Raw genomic sequence first — 16,697 nt, 5'->3', positions numbered from 1 at the left:
CTTGTTCAAATCTAGTGTTCATCTATTTTTGTTCAGCTTTCTACTTATGTTTTATTTTAAATTTTCCTTTCTTGTTACAGGAAGCATTATGTAATTAGTAATATGCACTAAGACTAATTTGTGTAAGCCATGTCTTCAGACTAAAATCTACTAAAAGGGTTCTAAATTTTTTTGGAAATGTTAGTTCTGCTGACTAACATATGTTTATTCAATATAGAACATTCAATATGTTCTCTGTTGAATCTACATTGATCCTATATTGAATTAACATAAAATGAATGTGGATACATTCCAAGTTTTTATCAGTAGAAAAAAATATAATACTGATTTGGGAAACATAAAGATTAAAAAGAATTCAAAAGCAAAGAATGAAAAAATCTAAATAAAAATCTTAATGCAATAAAACTGACCTTCATTCTGTTTTTGTTTGAAACATTTTCTTAAAGCAGTTATACATGTGCCATACACATTACACCTGCATGCCATTGTCTTACTGTGGCTACTATATGTTCATAGAGTACCAGAGTATAATGCCAGAAAGGCTACTCAGGATGACCTCATATGTCACAGAATATTATGCATCTCTGAGTTAGGTAGCAGAAAATATCAGTCATATATCCAATCAGGTATTCTGTCTGCTAAGCCAGTAGCTCATACATCTCACATATCTACAAGATTGATTTACTGAACCTGTAAGGAATAGCTGGGTCAAAGTAGTTTCTTCTCAACTCTAGGCAAATTCTGATTGACATGCTTTAAAATTTTATTACTGTTAAAATCCCAGTGCACTTTAACTTCATAGTTGTAAAGGAAGTTATACTTAGGGCTTTTAAAATTGTTTATTCTTCTTGTACTTCTTGGATTTGTTCTTTATTTTGGTACTTGTCTGTCTTGAAATAACAGCATTTTGTAGTTAAATCTGAAAACAGAATTTGGTAATTGTTTTCCTAACAAATTTCCTATTCATTAAAGGATCAGTTTTGGCTAAGACAAGGATATTTGTGAGTTTTAACTCATTTCAACTGAAACACAAATACATTAAATACATAATTTTAGAAATGGGAAGCACGAATTGTCAAGCTGGACTTGCAAAGTCACTTGATACCTGAGTGCAAAGGAAAGCCAGTGAGAGGATATTACTGTGCTTCCTTTTACTCAGAATATTACCCAGGTAATATTCCTGCCTGGTGTTGGAGATTTGGGATTCAAATGATATGCAAGGAAAGACTTGAGGACAGACTTCCATATGGAAGACTTCTTGTCTTCCATAGAGGCACCCAAACTTCTATCCTGTTATGTATAACAGGAGAGATCTCTCAGAGTTGTACTTAAAGTTCATCTTGATTTGCATATTTAATATGTGATGTGCAAGGAAGTGTGAATATCTGCAGGACTGGAACAAGAGTTATGCACCAACACTGACTTTTTATATAGCAGTACTCTACACATGCTGACCACATCAGTCTTCAGGAAGTGCAGCTACTTCAAGGAGCACCTACTTTATTCCTATGGCAAAAAATCACTCTCTAAATTACAAGAGGAATGTCATTCACATCTCTTTTCTCAAACTTTGAGCTTATTCTAGCTGTTTTGAAATGCACGTATACAATGACGTGCATTTGTAAAACGAGGGATAGCAAAATGATTAATAAAAATGATCTTTAAATGCTTTAAAAAGCGTTAGACATTTCAAAATTTATAAGTTATCAAGACAGTTGCACAGTGGATTATAAAATCCAATCCTTGATGGATCCTAGAGCAACATGTCTTTCCCATGATGAGCTTAAAATCAGGCAGAAAAGCAAGCTATGCCTATGACAAGTCTTTTAAAGCATTCCAAGAAGTTACCACCTTAACTGTACAATTTTATAAGTAAAACTCTCTCTTTAGAACTAGCCTTTCATTTCCAAATGTGCTTTGCTAAAGTATTCAAATCCAAAAAGAAATGCTTCAACTCCAATTGTTTTTTATACCTTAAAATTATCATTTTTAATACTGAAAAGGAGTAGTTTACATTCATCTATTTATTTGTCTAGTTATATAAAATGTATTTAGTATCACTTGTCCCTTTTTGTCATAACCACATTTTTTTCCTGCATTATTCATTATTTTTTATATTCCTTTTAAACCTGTCCTCATTTGGTTCTTGAAGTTGAACAGCACTGACCTTCTTACCCCTATGCAGACATTATAAAGGATATTTCTAAGTGCCAGTTTTCCAAGCTATTCTTTTTATGTGCTTAATTTGAGGGTGCACAAGGAAATGCTGTCTATCTGGAGAGAATGACACACTTATTCAGACGTAAATAGTACGCTTTTGGTATTAATGATATTTAATACTGCTGATAATTGTATCACCTGTCAGCAATACTACTTCCACATTTTGTTCATTCATTCCAGTTTTCTTCATTATTTTTATTTGAACGGAATTGGATTCCCACTGAGCTGCTGACATTCACACTCCATTTTTTTTTTTACTTACGAATCAGTGTCACTCATTTTTTGCCTGAATATACTTTCTTGCATAGCTGTTGAGATTGATTCTAAGTTTTCTCTGTATTCTCAGATACCTTAGGAACTGGTGATTATGGAATCTATTGCTGAAGTAACACTTCTTGCCCACCCATAAACATTTAGTTTATGATTTTTCTTGAATTTATGAGTTTCTCGTATGTTTCTTCTGAGGTAACATCAGATGTCAGTAATTACTTTAGCAACTTAAAAAAAATCCCTTCTATATTCCTGTTTCTTTACTCCTTGTACTACAGAAACATGTTTAGTATCCTTTTTCTGTGGATCAGTCTTCTCTCCTATGCAAAATACTTTGGGACAGTACTATCTTTTTTGTTTTTCTCAAAATACACTCCATTTCCTAATTTCCTTGTTTGTATTCCTGTCTGCTGGTGATAATTGGAAGGATTTTTATTTCCTGAAGCAAGCTATTTCAATGACTTTTTGGAACTTTCTACATAATGATAATTTTGTTTTACCATTTCTTTTTTTATTTCCCTTTTTTGGCCAAATTTAAATAATAGGGTTTTTTCTTGGTTTTATGCATAATAAAATATATTTAAAGCAATTGTGATTGACTTGAGTAACATCCATTTTGAGCCAAAAACAACTTAATTTTAGTCATTTTTAATCACATTCACAAATTGTAATGTGTTTCTAATCCCCTTTCACAAAACTTATTAATAAATAGTCTTTTTCATCACTTCTCAAATAATGTGATATTTACAGTTTCTTGGTTGCATTACTGTTTTTCAGCTTAAATTCAGAAATTTAAAATATCCCCATGGAAAAAAAAAATTGAGAATTTGAATTTTATCCTGTGGTCTCATTAGATAATCCTTTTGCTCATGTTTGCTGCAAAACTAAAAGTTTCACAAAAGTAGCATAGAGTATAAAGCATTTTCGCCTCTTCAGACAGTTACTGGTGCTAGAGTACTTGAAATAGACATTGTTTCTTGTATTATATGTATTTGTTTGTTTAATCACTCCCAATAATAAGTGCTTAAAACCCCTTCTCTCTTGCATGTATGTAGGGCAACCTAAATTTCAGTGGTAGAACAGAAAAGCTGATGTGCTTCCTGACGTGTGCTTGGTGTAAGCATGTGTTTTTCTCCTCATAGGAAATTAATGTATATTTCATCCACAGGAGTTTATAAAAAGCTTCGTGAATATTTAAGTAAATTCTTAAACCTAGATTCTGTGTGTCGAGTAGCACCAGAGATTGAGCAAACATGATTTGTACTCACAGTGCTAGATATCTAGTATTCTATGATCAAGTCTGGTAAGAAAGACCTCTTCTTGGTTTATGCAGGATTGGGAGGCTAAATTAGCTTTCAAGTGTTTGAATGTAAGAAATTGAACACATCTGAAATGTGTTTTTGTACATGTACAACAAAGATAGCATTATCTGAGCTTTTCTTCACAATTATGAACACATGAATGCATTTTAATCTTAACCTGCAATAGCCTTTGTTATTTCAGTCTGGACCTGAAATTGCCAGCTGTGCCATCCTCTTTGGTAATTACGTAACATGGATGAATATCCACTGGGAACTAGGACAAGAGCTCCAAAAATCTTTTTAATTGATCCATGAATTAGACATAAACAGTGGTCTCTAGACATGCAAAACTAGCACATTTAACCATTTCTTCTGCCTAGAGTCTTCTTGGGTTATCTCTTACAACCTTTTAGGGAACCACAAAATAAAAATGCTGTAGATTAACCCAAAGATATTAGGTAAAATAGTGTGTCATATTATTTACGATTATTTTATCATCCTCATAATATGAATTTATGTTTACTGTCCATGTATGTTTGTTCTGTGTAGTCTACAAACTTAAGTTTGCCAGAATGAATATTGGGCATATGAAGATGAGGAAGAAAGAACAACACTTAATTCATGTGACTGAAATAAAATTTCATAAGTTTTTGTTTATTTGTTTGTTTTAATAAATCACTTTTTTTTTTTCATTACATGAACTTATGCCCTGTTTTATTGTTCCAGGAGGAGTACAGTGTCCAAATAGTAGTGCACTACAGGAAACACGCAGCTGTAACGAACACTCTTGCACTGTGTATCATTGGCAGACAGGCCCATGGGGACAGTGCATAGAGGATGCATCTGTGTCTGCTTTCAACTCCTCTGCCAGCTGGAACGGGGAGGCCACCTGTTCTGTGGGGATGCAGACAAGAAAAGTCATCTGTGTGAGGGTCAACGTGGGACAAGTAGGCCCAAAAAAGTAAAGATCTTAAAAAATTATCCTTTCATACTTTAATTTGGATTTTGCTGGTCTAGATGTGTGCATTTAATGCATGTGAAGACAAATGGCCCTCTCAATCTTTGTGCTCTTACAAAGGAACAATTCATATTTTAAAAATACAAAGCTAAAGCTATTAAAGGTCTGTGAAGTACTTTTCACACTATTGATTTTTATGGGTGATATTTAGAGTAGTGACTATGTTGACATCTGACTGCATAACCCAGTTGACTGCTTACCATCATCAGGCTGAGTCAGGATGAAAGTCCTGAGGCATGTGTGTGGTGTATAGGCAGTATAGCACAATTTCTGAGATAGTTCAGGTAGTTCAAAACAAGCAATGTGCTATACAGATTAGGATAGTTCACTGCATAAGCATTTTTGGGGGTTCTAATTACAGTGTAACCTACTGAATAGCACATTCTCAGAATCAAACTGAGGTCAAGCACAGTAACGCTCTGACACAACATTAGCTTGACAGCTTTCCTTTCAGATTTTTTCCCAGTATAATTTTTTTTCTTAGAGATTGCTTTAGCCCAGTGGTTTAATTTCTCAGCATTATTTATGACCAGGGTTAAGTACAGATTAGCTGCTAGTTAAATACATTTGATGATATCTCCATGCAGTTTGTCAATCTGTAAATAGATCCTACTCAGGAGAGATTTAAAGCTGGAAGAGCTGAGAGCAGAGGTCTTTTAGAAAGTTCCTGAAGCAGCTGTTCTCACACACAATATTTGCACAGTGCTAGCCATTCCTTGTGTTATTCAGAAATGGACTTATTCCTAATCTACTTTAAATAGAAATATGGGAAATGATACCGGTCCATTCAATAACCTAAATTGTTATATACCTGCATTAAGTTGTGTTCTATTCAGTCATAATACCATTATATCTTTTATTTAAAAAAACCTTTAATGATTTATCTTCCTTTCTAAATATTATCATCTCTGCCTTTAGCCTGACCTTACATTTTTGCAAGGAGGACTGTTTTATTTCATAAATGAATCAAGTGAAATGAGAAAAAAAATCTTGGTCTATCCTTCAGATTGTCACATTAAAATCACTAAATCATTTTTAAAGAACCAGGCATTTTATGTGAAAATGTAAATAGGAACCTTGCTTTAAACTCCCCTTAATAAAAATGATTACTATGGTATGATAGAATCAATATTATTGGCCTTATCTACCTCACAAGTTACGGACTTCAGCTTGTATCTATTCTGTTTAATTTGACCTTGAGTAAGGGATGCCAGAAAAATCAATACATTGCTGTAAGCCACATATAGTAAATACAAACAATATAAAAGATAGAAATGATGTTCTAATTGAACTAATTGCCTTGCCCAAGGATCTGAAGAGAAATTACTTTTTTTTTTTTTTGAAAGATGAAGTTGTAAGTGAAACAGTGAATGTATATAATGCAAAATTTTCTGTATGCTTATAATTTCTGTTGTTCCTTAAGCAAAAAGCTATTAGTAAGCCTCTTGAGAATCATTTTGAATTTCGACTCTACACAAAAATTCTGAAAATGTAGTCACTGCATGTGATTGCTGACAGATCGTTTTGATTATATATAACACGCCCACATATCCATCATCTAGTTTTATGAATTTCATGCAAGCAAAAAGGCAAAATTTAACTTAAAAAGGCAGAGTTTATGAAGAGGTGATGATCCTTCACACTGGAATTTTAGGAGCGAAGGAAGAAAGGATGAAGATGTCATTATAAGAGAGACTTATTACCTCCAAGAAGTTGGTGCTGGTTTGCAGTAAATCATCATATTTTGAGAATGGAACATGAGTTGCTCAGGGACAGACAATGAACTAGCAGATGTTGTTGCCAAAAAACGTTTTCCTGTGAAGCTGCAACAACCATTTTCTTCTCTCTTCCCCTATTCTTCTTCCCCTACTGACACAGGTGTAATTCTATACTGGCAACAGAAGCCACATTTTGTTCCCAGTTTTTCATTAGACTTGCCAGTTTTCCCTCCAGCCTGGCAGAAAAGATGCCTCATGCTAGCTAACCATTCTGAGTTGATCCAATCCAATACAAAATTAGTGTCGTATCTCTCTGGTCCAAAATGCCTGGCAGCCAACAAGAGGAGAATCATAGTAATGTGTTTTTTCTAATGAGCCAAAAGCTTCAAAATGTTGAAGTGATGTTTTTTGTACATCTTCATGCAATCTTCTGACAGTTCATGCTGTGCGCTTTTAGGACAGTACCCATTTTGAAATTATTTTAAAGATATGCAATACTTGTGCAAAAGCTATTGCATCTTTCTGAAGACATAACACAGTGTAGAGCATTGATTCCTTATAATGAAAGAATGGGAACACCAAACCCAGGAATTGACCTGGGTTAATGATCCCTGTATGTGGCAGTTTAATACCTTTTATATCCTGATCAAGCCTCTTCTTAAAACAAGCAAGGTTTTCCTGTTACTTCTGATAGTCTTTCACAGTCTCATTGATCAGACCTGTTTCAAACCCTTTCTAGCTCCTGTCATAAGATCATGGCCAGCTTATACCTAAATGTGAGCTTACAATTGTATTTATGTCAGATATGTCTCCTGCCAGAATTTTAGTAAATTTATGAAGAGCTAGATATATATTTTGCTAAGCTAAGCAAGATGGCTTTTCCTTACAATAATTTAGAAGTTTGAAAATAACACTCAAAATGCAAAAGTCTGTAATAATGAGGGAGGAGCCATATTGTTGAGGGTTTTTGTTTAGTTCAGTCTCCAGGTGTAGAATGGACCAGTTTTGACTTGCTTCCACCAGATCTATTTAATTTCTAACAGGTTTTGTTTCTGAGCTCTGTCCTGGTGAGTTCTGGGCAAGTAGCTCTCCCCTTGTGTGCCTGCAGGCATCCAAGTATCTTTTGTGATTCACCACTTCACTGCAGAATTATCATTTATTTGATTATATATCCTTTTTTTTTTTTTTTTTTTCAGATGCCCTGAGAACCTCCGACCAGAAACAGTGAGGCCTTGTCTGCTTCCCTGTAGGAAGGACTGTATTGTGACTCCATTCAGCGACTGGACATTGTGTCCTTCTTCGTGTCAGGAAGGTAACTTTATCCATTGTGTCCTAGTGGACAGATTTTAAGTAGTCAGACTAGCAATAGGTTTTGGCAGAATACTTATACAGGCCTCCTCCTGACAGAAAATACAACTGACAGAGCTGTAGCTGTAGCTGCAGGAAAAAAAGTAGTGTTTCTGTTAATGAAAGAGTATAGAACTGTTTTTCAGTAGCTTCTAAAGCTCTTTATAACTTCTAGTTACAGGCTCCTATCTGAAAAACCCGTTCAAGGATGTCTTCTATTTTCTATTTATTTTTATGTTACTAAACTCTCTTTTACATTTTCACCTGATAACTAGTCACACAGTAAACACCTATCTTTCTGTATATCGCCAACAGAGATACTTCTATAACTGCAGGATTATATTTGAATGTATTTGAATGTATTATAAAACACTTGGATTTTGTCTTTGACATTACATATGCTGCTTGTTCATCAGAAAACCTGAAACTGTATATCCCAAGATTCATATGTATATAATTTTGGCAAAATTCTATGACTTTTGCCTGTCTTTACCCCCAGAGAAAAAATGAAGAAAAATGTAAAAAATTAAGCTAATTTTTCGTTGATGTTAGTGTTCTGATTCAAACATACACTGTAATACCATTTTAATACACTTGACAAAGCCCTTGACAACAGTGGAGGTCTCACTTGAATTTTTATTACACTGTAATTGTATACAAAGTGATAACTGGCTTTATATTGCCCACATTGTTCTGCCTTATCTCTTTTTCTCTTACAAGCTAAAGAGGAGTTATTTTACTAATATGTACCATTACAGACAAGGTCTGTAATAACCCTTGTTCCATGGGGTGCTAATCCCTGTGTGATGTGATGATTACTCACAGCTACCACATTATCAGAATGTTGTTACATCAAATATACATATTTCAAGTATTGCAGTCAGTTCTTTATGTTTTATGAAAGACAGAAGCATAAGTCGTTTTCACAGTAATTCCATTCTGAGAAATGGAATGTTACAAAGATTAAATTTATTCCCTTTGAAAAAGAACAGATAATTAATAATATTTAATCTGAATCTATGAAATATTTGTTCATTATTAAATACTTTGTTCTTTCACAGCAATACCAATGGATTAATTGTTCCTTCTAAAATGTTTTTGTTGGAGCTGATCATCCTGGACAAGTGTTGTCCTGTTCTCATTCCTGTGGATTATAAGAAAATTCATTATGGAATGAGTATATCTTCATGAACATTTACTACAAACTTAATGTATTCTGCTGTGAAGTAGTGCATTTTTTAACCAACATGGGCATTTTGTCTACTCCATGAGTCAAACAGTATTTTCATACTACTACACAATTTTTATTTCATGGGCTTTACTCATTTGTGTCAGCACTCCAGTCAGCAGCTATGGGCTGCATGTCTGTCTTGTCCATGTGCCAGCCCCCGGCTTCTCCTGGAGCTGGCTGACTCAGGACCGGAGACTTTCCTCTATGCTGAAAAGCAGCCAAGTGATGGAGAACCACTGCTGGGGTTCTCCTACCGCTTGCTCCTAATTATGATTGCTTGGCTGTGGTTCAGTACGCTTCTATGTTCAAACTGCAGCTGCTGTAGTAACTCGGCAAAGCTGGTATCAACCCAGTCAGCCAAATGTCTGCACTACAGCTCTCTGAGAAAAAAAATAAATAAATAAAAAGAGGAAAAGAAAAAAAGAAAACCCAATATTTTTACATAGTAGTATCTGCACGTTACATATCACTATAAAATTTATATACATTTGAGGGGTTTCCCTTCGTATTCTGCCTGAAGCATTGATATCTGAAGCTGATTTAAATCAAAATTCCTACAAGGATCATTTGCTGTTTATCATTAATAATGAATTATTATAACAATTAAAAACTCTAAACTGTAAATTTATTATAAAATGGGAAAATAAAACTTCACATTTATATGTAGTGTGTGCTCCTTTGAAACATTTTTTGTATCTGTAGCTAGGGTAATGCTAGTCTCAGTTGGAAAACAAGAGCATAAGAACTAAAGCCCAGCACAGGGAGAATCAGGAATGTAAATTAAATTTGTTATATTTCTGACTATTGAGATTAAGAAAAGACAGTTAGATTTTCTGATTGAATTAGTTAGTAAATGAATAAATAACAAAATACAATAATTTATCTTTTTAAATTTCTGTTTCTAGTTTTGCATGACAGTAGTTAAAGCAAATTTGTGCTTTGAAACTGAAGCGCACTAGCAAACTTAGCTGGTTAGTTTTGTTCTCTTAAACAGTGTGTACAGCTATATATTCATTTGTACATTATTACTGTTGTTTCTTTCTTTTTAGCTCTGCTTCTTGGTCTTTAGCTGAGATTAAAGTGTTTTTTATCTATTAGGATAATTTTCTGCTTACGAAGAAACTGGCAGGTCACTAATGTAGTGACTGACTCTACACCTGTTACGTTAAAATCTATTTTTCCCTAATTATTGCCATTCTTGTATAATAGCAGGAAAATTAATCTCTGTGGTTCTTTTCAGGAGATGTCATAGTAAAGAAACAATCCCGTCACCGAGTCATTATCCAGCTCCCTGCTAATGGTGGTCGTGAGTGCCCGGACACTTTATTTGAGGAAAAGGAATGTGAAGCTTCTCCCATCTGCTATAACTACAGGTGGTGTTATTCAACATAATATAGCTTATGCACGATTTCTCAGCCTCTATTGTTGAATTCCACTTTGAAAATTTGTTGAATTCCACTTCTTATGAAAAATAGGATGCATCGTTAAATCAAGGTTTTTAAAGGGATACATAGACCCAATTGGTCCCACAGAATATGGGGCCCACTAGTTATTTGTTTCCTTTTCTTAGAAAATGATATATATAATATATATATATATATATATTCAGTTCATTTGCAAAAACATTGCAACTAATGAGAATTACATTTCAAGATAAACCTTTCCTGGCAATTATTTTGAAATTCTAATGATAAAAAAAAAAAACTTCCTTTTTAAACTGTCTGAACTAGTGAAATGCAGCCTCTGTTCAGGAGAACTGAGTTGTACTGCCATGCAGCAGGACCATATTTTTCATTTTCCATCCCCATTAAACCTGTGATTATCTGTCTATTGATACATCCCCTAACATGCTCAATTCTTCTTGTTGACTTAATATTCACCAGAGAAAGCTGGTGATTCATAATTTCTTGACAAAACTTTTGGAGCAGTTTTGTAGTGTCTGTATGAATAGCATGGGAAAGCCTAGATGCACTTGACAAAATAGTAAAGATGAGGATTTTTTATGCCTTAATTTGTATGTTTAAATAAGTAGCCAGTGTTTGGTTTCTCCAGTAGATAGAGAAGAGTCTTTGCTAATTCCAGTGAAAGAACTTGTTGCAGAGGCACAAATAGAATTTAATTTTATTTTAGCCCTAACAGATTGAGATTAAAGAAATACGTTGCTTTCATCCTCTGGTAAAAATTGTCTTTGCAAATTCGTTGGGAGGCAATACTGTATGTAACTAAGAGATATGAAAATGTGTGAAACAACAATGGGAAGCCACCATAGTGAGGATTCCAGACATCAGAGAAGTGAATTTGAAACCTTTTACTTGTCAGTGCCAGAGTCAGAGTAATATCTTTTAAAATACTGTCTGTTCCCCATATGTTTAGTATTTTCAGTACCAAATTTTACCTGGGCTGGTTCACAATTATTTGATAATTAGAAGTAAAGTTGCTTGTAAGTGGTAGATGAGGTAATTTAATGACATGACCTCATACTAAACTTTTCTTCTTCTTCTAAACTATTTTTTTCTCTATATTTCCTTTTCTATATTTCCATTTATTTCAGGTGGAAGACCCACAAGTGGCGCAGATGCCAGCTAGTACCATGGTATGTGCGCCAAGACAGTCCAGGAGCACATGAGACTTGTGGACCTGGGTTGCAAGCAAGAGGTTAGAACCTGTCATTTATTCCTCAGAAGTCTGCAGCTTTACTGGTGTGGAAAATGCCATAAAGTTCAGTCATTGTAGATTAACAATAATTAAATTTCTGAGGATGAGCAGAGGAAAATACTGATGATATAGTAGGGTGCATGATATAATGCTGATATAGTAGGGTGCATCCTAACTGGCATTTGGCAAATGCTTTATTCATAAAGTATCAAATCTAGTTTATTTTTAAATACTAATACTATGCCAATGAATAATTCATGCTATTATTTCTTAAATTTATTTCAACATATTTACCCAAAACAAGTTTTACAGGAGTGTTTGTAGAAAGTATTTTCTAAATAAGAATTTAAAGAGTTCATTTTAAATTATTCTTTTTATGAAAAAGATTGTGCAAGTTCACCTGTGAAAATGGGACATTTTTCAGGTAATGATGTTGTGAAGACATGTTTATGAGTATATCCATAAGACCAAATGTAAGACTTTTGTTTCTCGCAAGTGTTTTTCAAAGATTGGAGGGATGGGAGAACCCTACAGTAATTTTGGACTGGAAGACTAGAATTTTGGAACCCTCAGAGCAGGGTCAGTTTTAAAGTTAGATCTCACGCTGGCTGGACCAGATTACGAGGAGTCATGTCCCACTGAGTTTTGAGTATCTCTAAAGATGGAGATCACACAATTTCTCTAGGTACTTCTGGCTACATTTCTTGTTTGCTTATGGGCTGTTTTTCCTAAAATCTAATCTGAAATTTCCCCTTCCAAAATTCGTGTCTGTGGTTCCTTATTCTTTCATTTTATACCCCTCAGAAGAGTCTGAATCTCTCTTTTTTATACCTTCCAATCGAGTATAAAGATGGTAGCTGTTGAGGGCAGTGAGAGCACAGGAGGTGTAGGACGTAACACCATTAAAGTTCATGAGGTTTCTGCCATCCCAAGTTGGTCAAAGTCTTCTGAACAGTAGCCTGACTCTTCTTTAGCTGCTGACTGCTTCTCTCAAGCCGTTGTCCTCAAATTTGCTGAGAGTGCTTTCTGTGTAGATTGTTAAAGATGTTAAACAGAATTGGCCCTGGAATTAACCACTAATGTGTAGCTCTCTTGAACAGCTGCCAGTTGGATTTCAAATCTACTGATCCTTTCAATCCAGTGACCCTGTCATTTTTTCTACCATTTGCATTTAATTCAAAATAATTTTAACAGCCAAATCCAGCTTTATGGTCACCCATCTTCATAAAAGAAAATGTGGATTTATCAGAATTGTATATGTGTGACTCTTTATAGTAAGGAGATTTTTTTAGGTGTATTAAATAAACTCAGTTTGAAAGTAATTACAGTTCCCACTTACTGTGTTACAGTAATTAAATTGCTTTGAACTACTAGTCAACCCTGAATTTCAGGAATGATTTTTCTTTTGCCTTTGCTGAGTGCAAACTTCTACCTGTTAAAACAACATTGGCTCAGCAGATTGTAGAATTCCTGATCAAGGACGTTGTTAACTGCAGAACTAAAATATAATGGTCATTAATTTCCTTGAAGTATTGAAGGAAGTTGTGGTATAGTAAAAAAGTCAGAGAGTGAATCTTAAGCTAGTAACTTCTATTGATTACTCAGAAGGTGTTATTGGAGATCAATTTACAGCTTACCACAAAACAAAACCTGAATGTTTTGCCTATATTGCCAAGATGAAAGTCTTCTGACTGTGGTAATTCTTTCAGAGTTCTGTAACTAATGTATGTAGTCTGTGAGGGCTGCTCTGACAGTGTATAGTTGTGCTGTAATGCCTAAATCTGACCACTTGGACTCATACTTGTTAGTAATGAAGGGCAGCTAATTGTATTCTATTATTCTTACGTGCCTTGAGTTTCAAGTTGGGTTTTTTTCTTGATATTGTTTAGTTGGTGGTTGTTGAGTTTTTGTTGTTTATTTGCTTGTTTGTTTTTATGCTACAATTCATTTGTGTACAGTACACAAATACTGAACAGTACATATTTTGGAATTAATGGGCACGTAGTTTTTAAAGCTGTTGAAACAGATTGGCTGTATTTCCCTCTGGTACTTCATATAGTTGCTAGAATTTGATCTTACAAAGTATAACACATTGAAGCAGGTGTCTTTTTCGTACAAGGAGATATAATGGGATAACTCTCTAGTACTATGGGGTGGAGTGTAGGATGAGCAATCCTTAAATAAGAACCCTGGGAGCAGCTAAGCCTGAAGGAGGTTGTCGTCTTTCATAGAATTCTGTAGTTGTTCCTGAGGTTAGGAGGAAATATTTTTCTTTTCTTTCTTTCTTTCTTTTTTTTTTTTAATGATTATTTTTATTTTAAGTCTATGAAGTGTATAAAAGTTATTATAAAATTTATGAAGGAAGGTGAGTTCATTTATTGATGATTCTTTGTATCCCAGTCCAAGTATCTAAATATCTTCTGGAGTGTTGTGGTAGTTAAATTTACAAGCATTAAAGCCACAGTCTATTTTGGCCCAGAATTTTTCCCACTGATATAAATGATAAAATTATTATAAATGTTAAATCTAGAAAACATTTGTGTTTTATGTATCTCAGTACCAACCAATATGCTGAAGTCTAAATTGATATTCTATAAAGGCTAAATAAAACTAGTACAGTTTTTATTTAGGTTGAGATAAGTAAGACATATCCTGATTTATTCAGTGGCTTTACAATGAATATGACTTGGAAGTAAAAGCTGATGTTTTGCACAAAAGTGACATTAACTTTGGAAAATATACTTCTGCAGTTCTCTATAATATTGATGTATTTAGTTTGCACTTCAGAAAATTTGCTTTTTTGAACATAGATACTATGTTTGAGCAGTTTTATATAGATTTTCTCTAACACTGGTTATTAATATACATCCTCCTCCCTCTTACTAATTTCTGCCATGAAAATAGCCAAGTGTGAATTTTTAGTGGTTTCTTTTTTAATTGAAAAAGAAAGCTCTGAAATTTCTGATGCTTCTGAATGTAAAAATCACACATTCCTTTCTAGTAAGTAGATTGCTCCAAAAGTAATGCCTCCCATTTCTTCCCATGGAAATTCCAACAGATACAAAGAGCTCAATAACACTATTTGTTAAAGGAAACTGTCAGCTACAAAACGTTATTTTTCAAAATAAGCACCACTATTGAATGATTCATGCAGGTGAACTGGTGAAGATGTTCTTCATTTTGTGACATGACAGCTATGCATGGCTTTCTGGAACCTGGCTTGTCTTTTACATTGCTGTCACCACTGCTGAAATACACCACTCACCACTGCACTTTGCTCACATCCACTGTTTGATCTCCAGAATTGTTCAACGAGCATTGATGAATGTCAATGGGTGCCATTTTGTCTATCCTGTTTCTGATTTGATTGTCTACACAGGAATGCTGCAACATGTATGGGAACAACAAATGTGTTAAATAAGAAAATAATAGGAAGGTATATATGCTTTCATTAGTACTTTATTTTCAACAAAATACTGTACTGTTCATATTTTAGTTAGAAAGAAAATTACATCTGAAGAAAAATTAAAAGTTAGAAATCATTAAAAACAACTGCTTAAGTGTCTAAACTTAAGTCTGAATAAAGCTATAGAATATGCATGCCTTGCTTTATATCACAGCTTTGCTATTCACATTTCCATTCTTCAACCTTTTTGTCACATTGGTCTTGCTTGGCAGAAGAGATACTTGATCAAATCATAAAATTTAGATTTGTGATTCATTGTTAAAGACAGCTCTGTTTCTAGCTGTCTTGTATAATGAAGGTTTTGTTACATGTCAGTTTAAATGAAAAAGTCACAAAATTAGAAGCTGGGTCAATGCAGAGGAAAGAGAAGAAAAGGATTTGGTTATTTTCTTTAATTAAATAAATTCCATTTAGAAATGTTCATGCAAATTATGGGAAACTATTTCTAGACATAAGCATAGTAACATAGCACTTAACACCTGAGAAACATATTCACTGTTATAGTCATGAACCTACTTGAACAAGGTGGATAGGCAATGCAATTGTGTTTTTTTATGATGAATGGAGATTTGCAGTCATATCACTGGTAAAATGTCTTTTATTAGTGGATAAGTAGAGCAAGAACGTATTTCATAATCGTAGTAACTTAAGACTTCAACTTACTCTTGTTCAAAACACTCATGAGTGAGTGATAAGAAGGCATCAGCAATGGGCCTGAGAGTTCCTCTTCCCTACTGATGAGCACAAGAAAAGCCATATTTTACTGCAGCAGCATTTATGTTATGTTTATTATCATGTGCTGTTTCTCATTTAACAATAGTAAGCTAATCAGATGTCTTGATGAGCTATCTGAAACATAGAAGGAGGGACACGGCATGTTAGCAGATAAAAAAATACAAAATCTGGAACATTAGAACAAATGCTTTATGAAGTCAGGCTTCTAGTATTTTATGGTGATACAGGCTATAAAACTTACTGTGGAACAGAGGAGAAACCTGCTCAGCTAGGATGTGCTAAGGAGACTGCTTTGTAATTCTTATGGCTGACATTTATTAGCACATAGATAACTTCAAAGCAGAGGTCTATTCAATGAGCTTGATTAGCATATATAAAGTTTGAAATTATGAACAACTTAAGCAGTTTTATGTTATTCTATATTTGTATCTTAGTATGTTGGCAAACCTCAGCTCCAGTAAATTCTGAAGGAACTTAGAAATATAGCTCAAATCCCTTTTGAACTGTATAGGAAAGTCTAAAGAACTTGCTTGCTAAAAAGGACTGTTTTGCCAGTAGCCTTTACAGATTTAAGCAGGGCTTGTTGGATCACATTCCAGTGCTAGTGAAGAGGACACATAGCAGATACAGCTCTTATGCCCAAACTGCAATAGCCTAATCGCATCATGATGTATATGGATGGATGCACAGGGAAGGGCTACCCCAGTGACCGAAAAGAGATTTGCAAAAGGATATG

General features: G+C 34.3%; 1 protein-coding gene across 9 annotated transcripts in view; it reads left to right on the top strand.

Moving 5' to 3' along the window:
• THSD7A (thrombospondin type 1 domain containing 7A) overlaps positions 1-16,697 on the top strand; it is a 272,803-nt gene that overhangs the window by 204,575 nt on the left and 51,531 nt on the right. For all 9 annotated transcript variants that reach the window (XM_015281884.4, XM_025147356.3, XM_046938330.1 and 6 more), the window contains 4 exons: positions 4,518-4,752; positions 7,724-7,839; positions 10,346-10,478; positions 11,657-11,760. In XM_015281884.4, coding sequence (XP_015137370.1) covers positions 4,518-4,752; positions 7,724-7,839; positions 10,346-10,478; positions 11,657-11,760 — 588 coding nt within the window. The remainder of the gene's footprint in view (positions 1-4,517; positions 4,753-7,723; positions 7,840-10,345; positions 10,479-11,656; positions 11,761-16,697) is intronic.

The sequence above is a fragment of the Gallus gallus genome, chromosome 2 (assembly GCF_016699485.2).
Source record: "Gallus gallus isolate bGalGal1 chromosome 2, bGalGal1.mat.broiler.GRCg7b, whole genome shotgun sequence".
NCBI lineage: Eukaryota > Metazoa > Chordata > Aves > Galliformes > Phasianidae > Gallus > Gallus gallus.
Note: the sequence above shows the minus strand (reverse complement) of the source record. Positions and strands in the feature narration are given on the sequence as shown.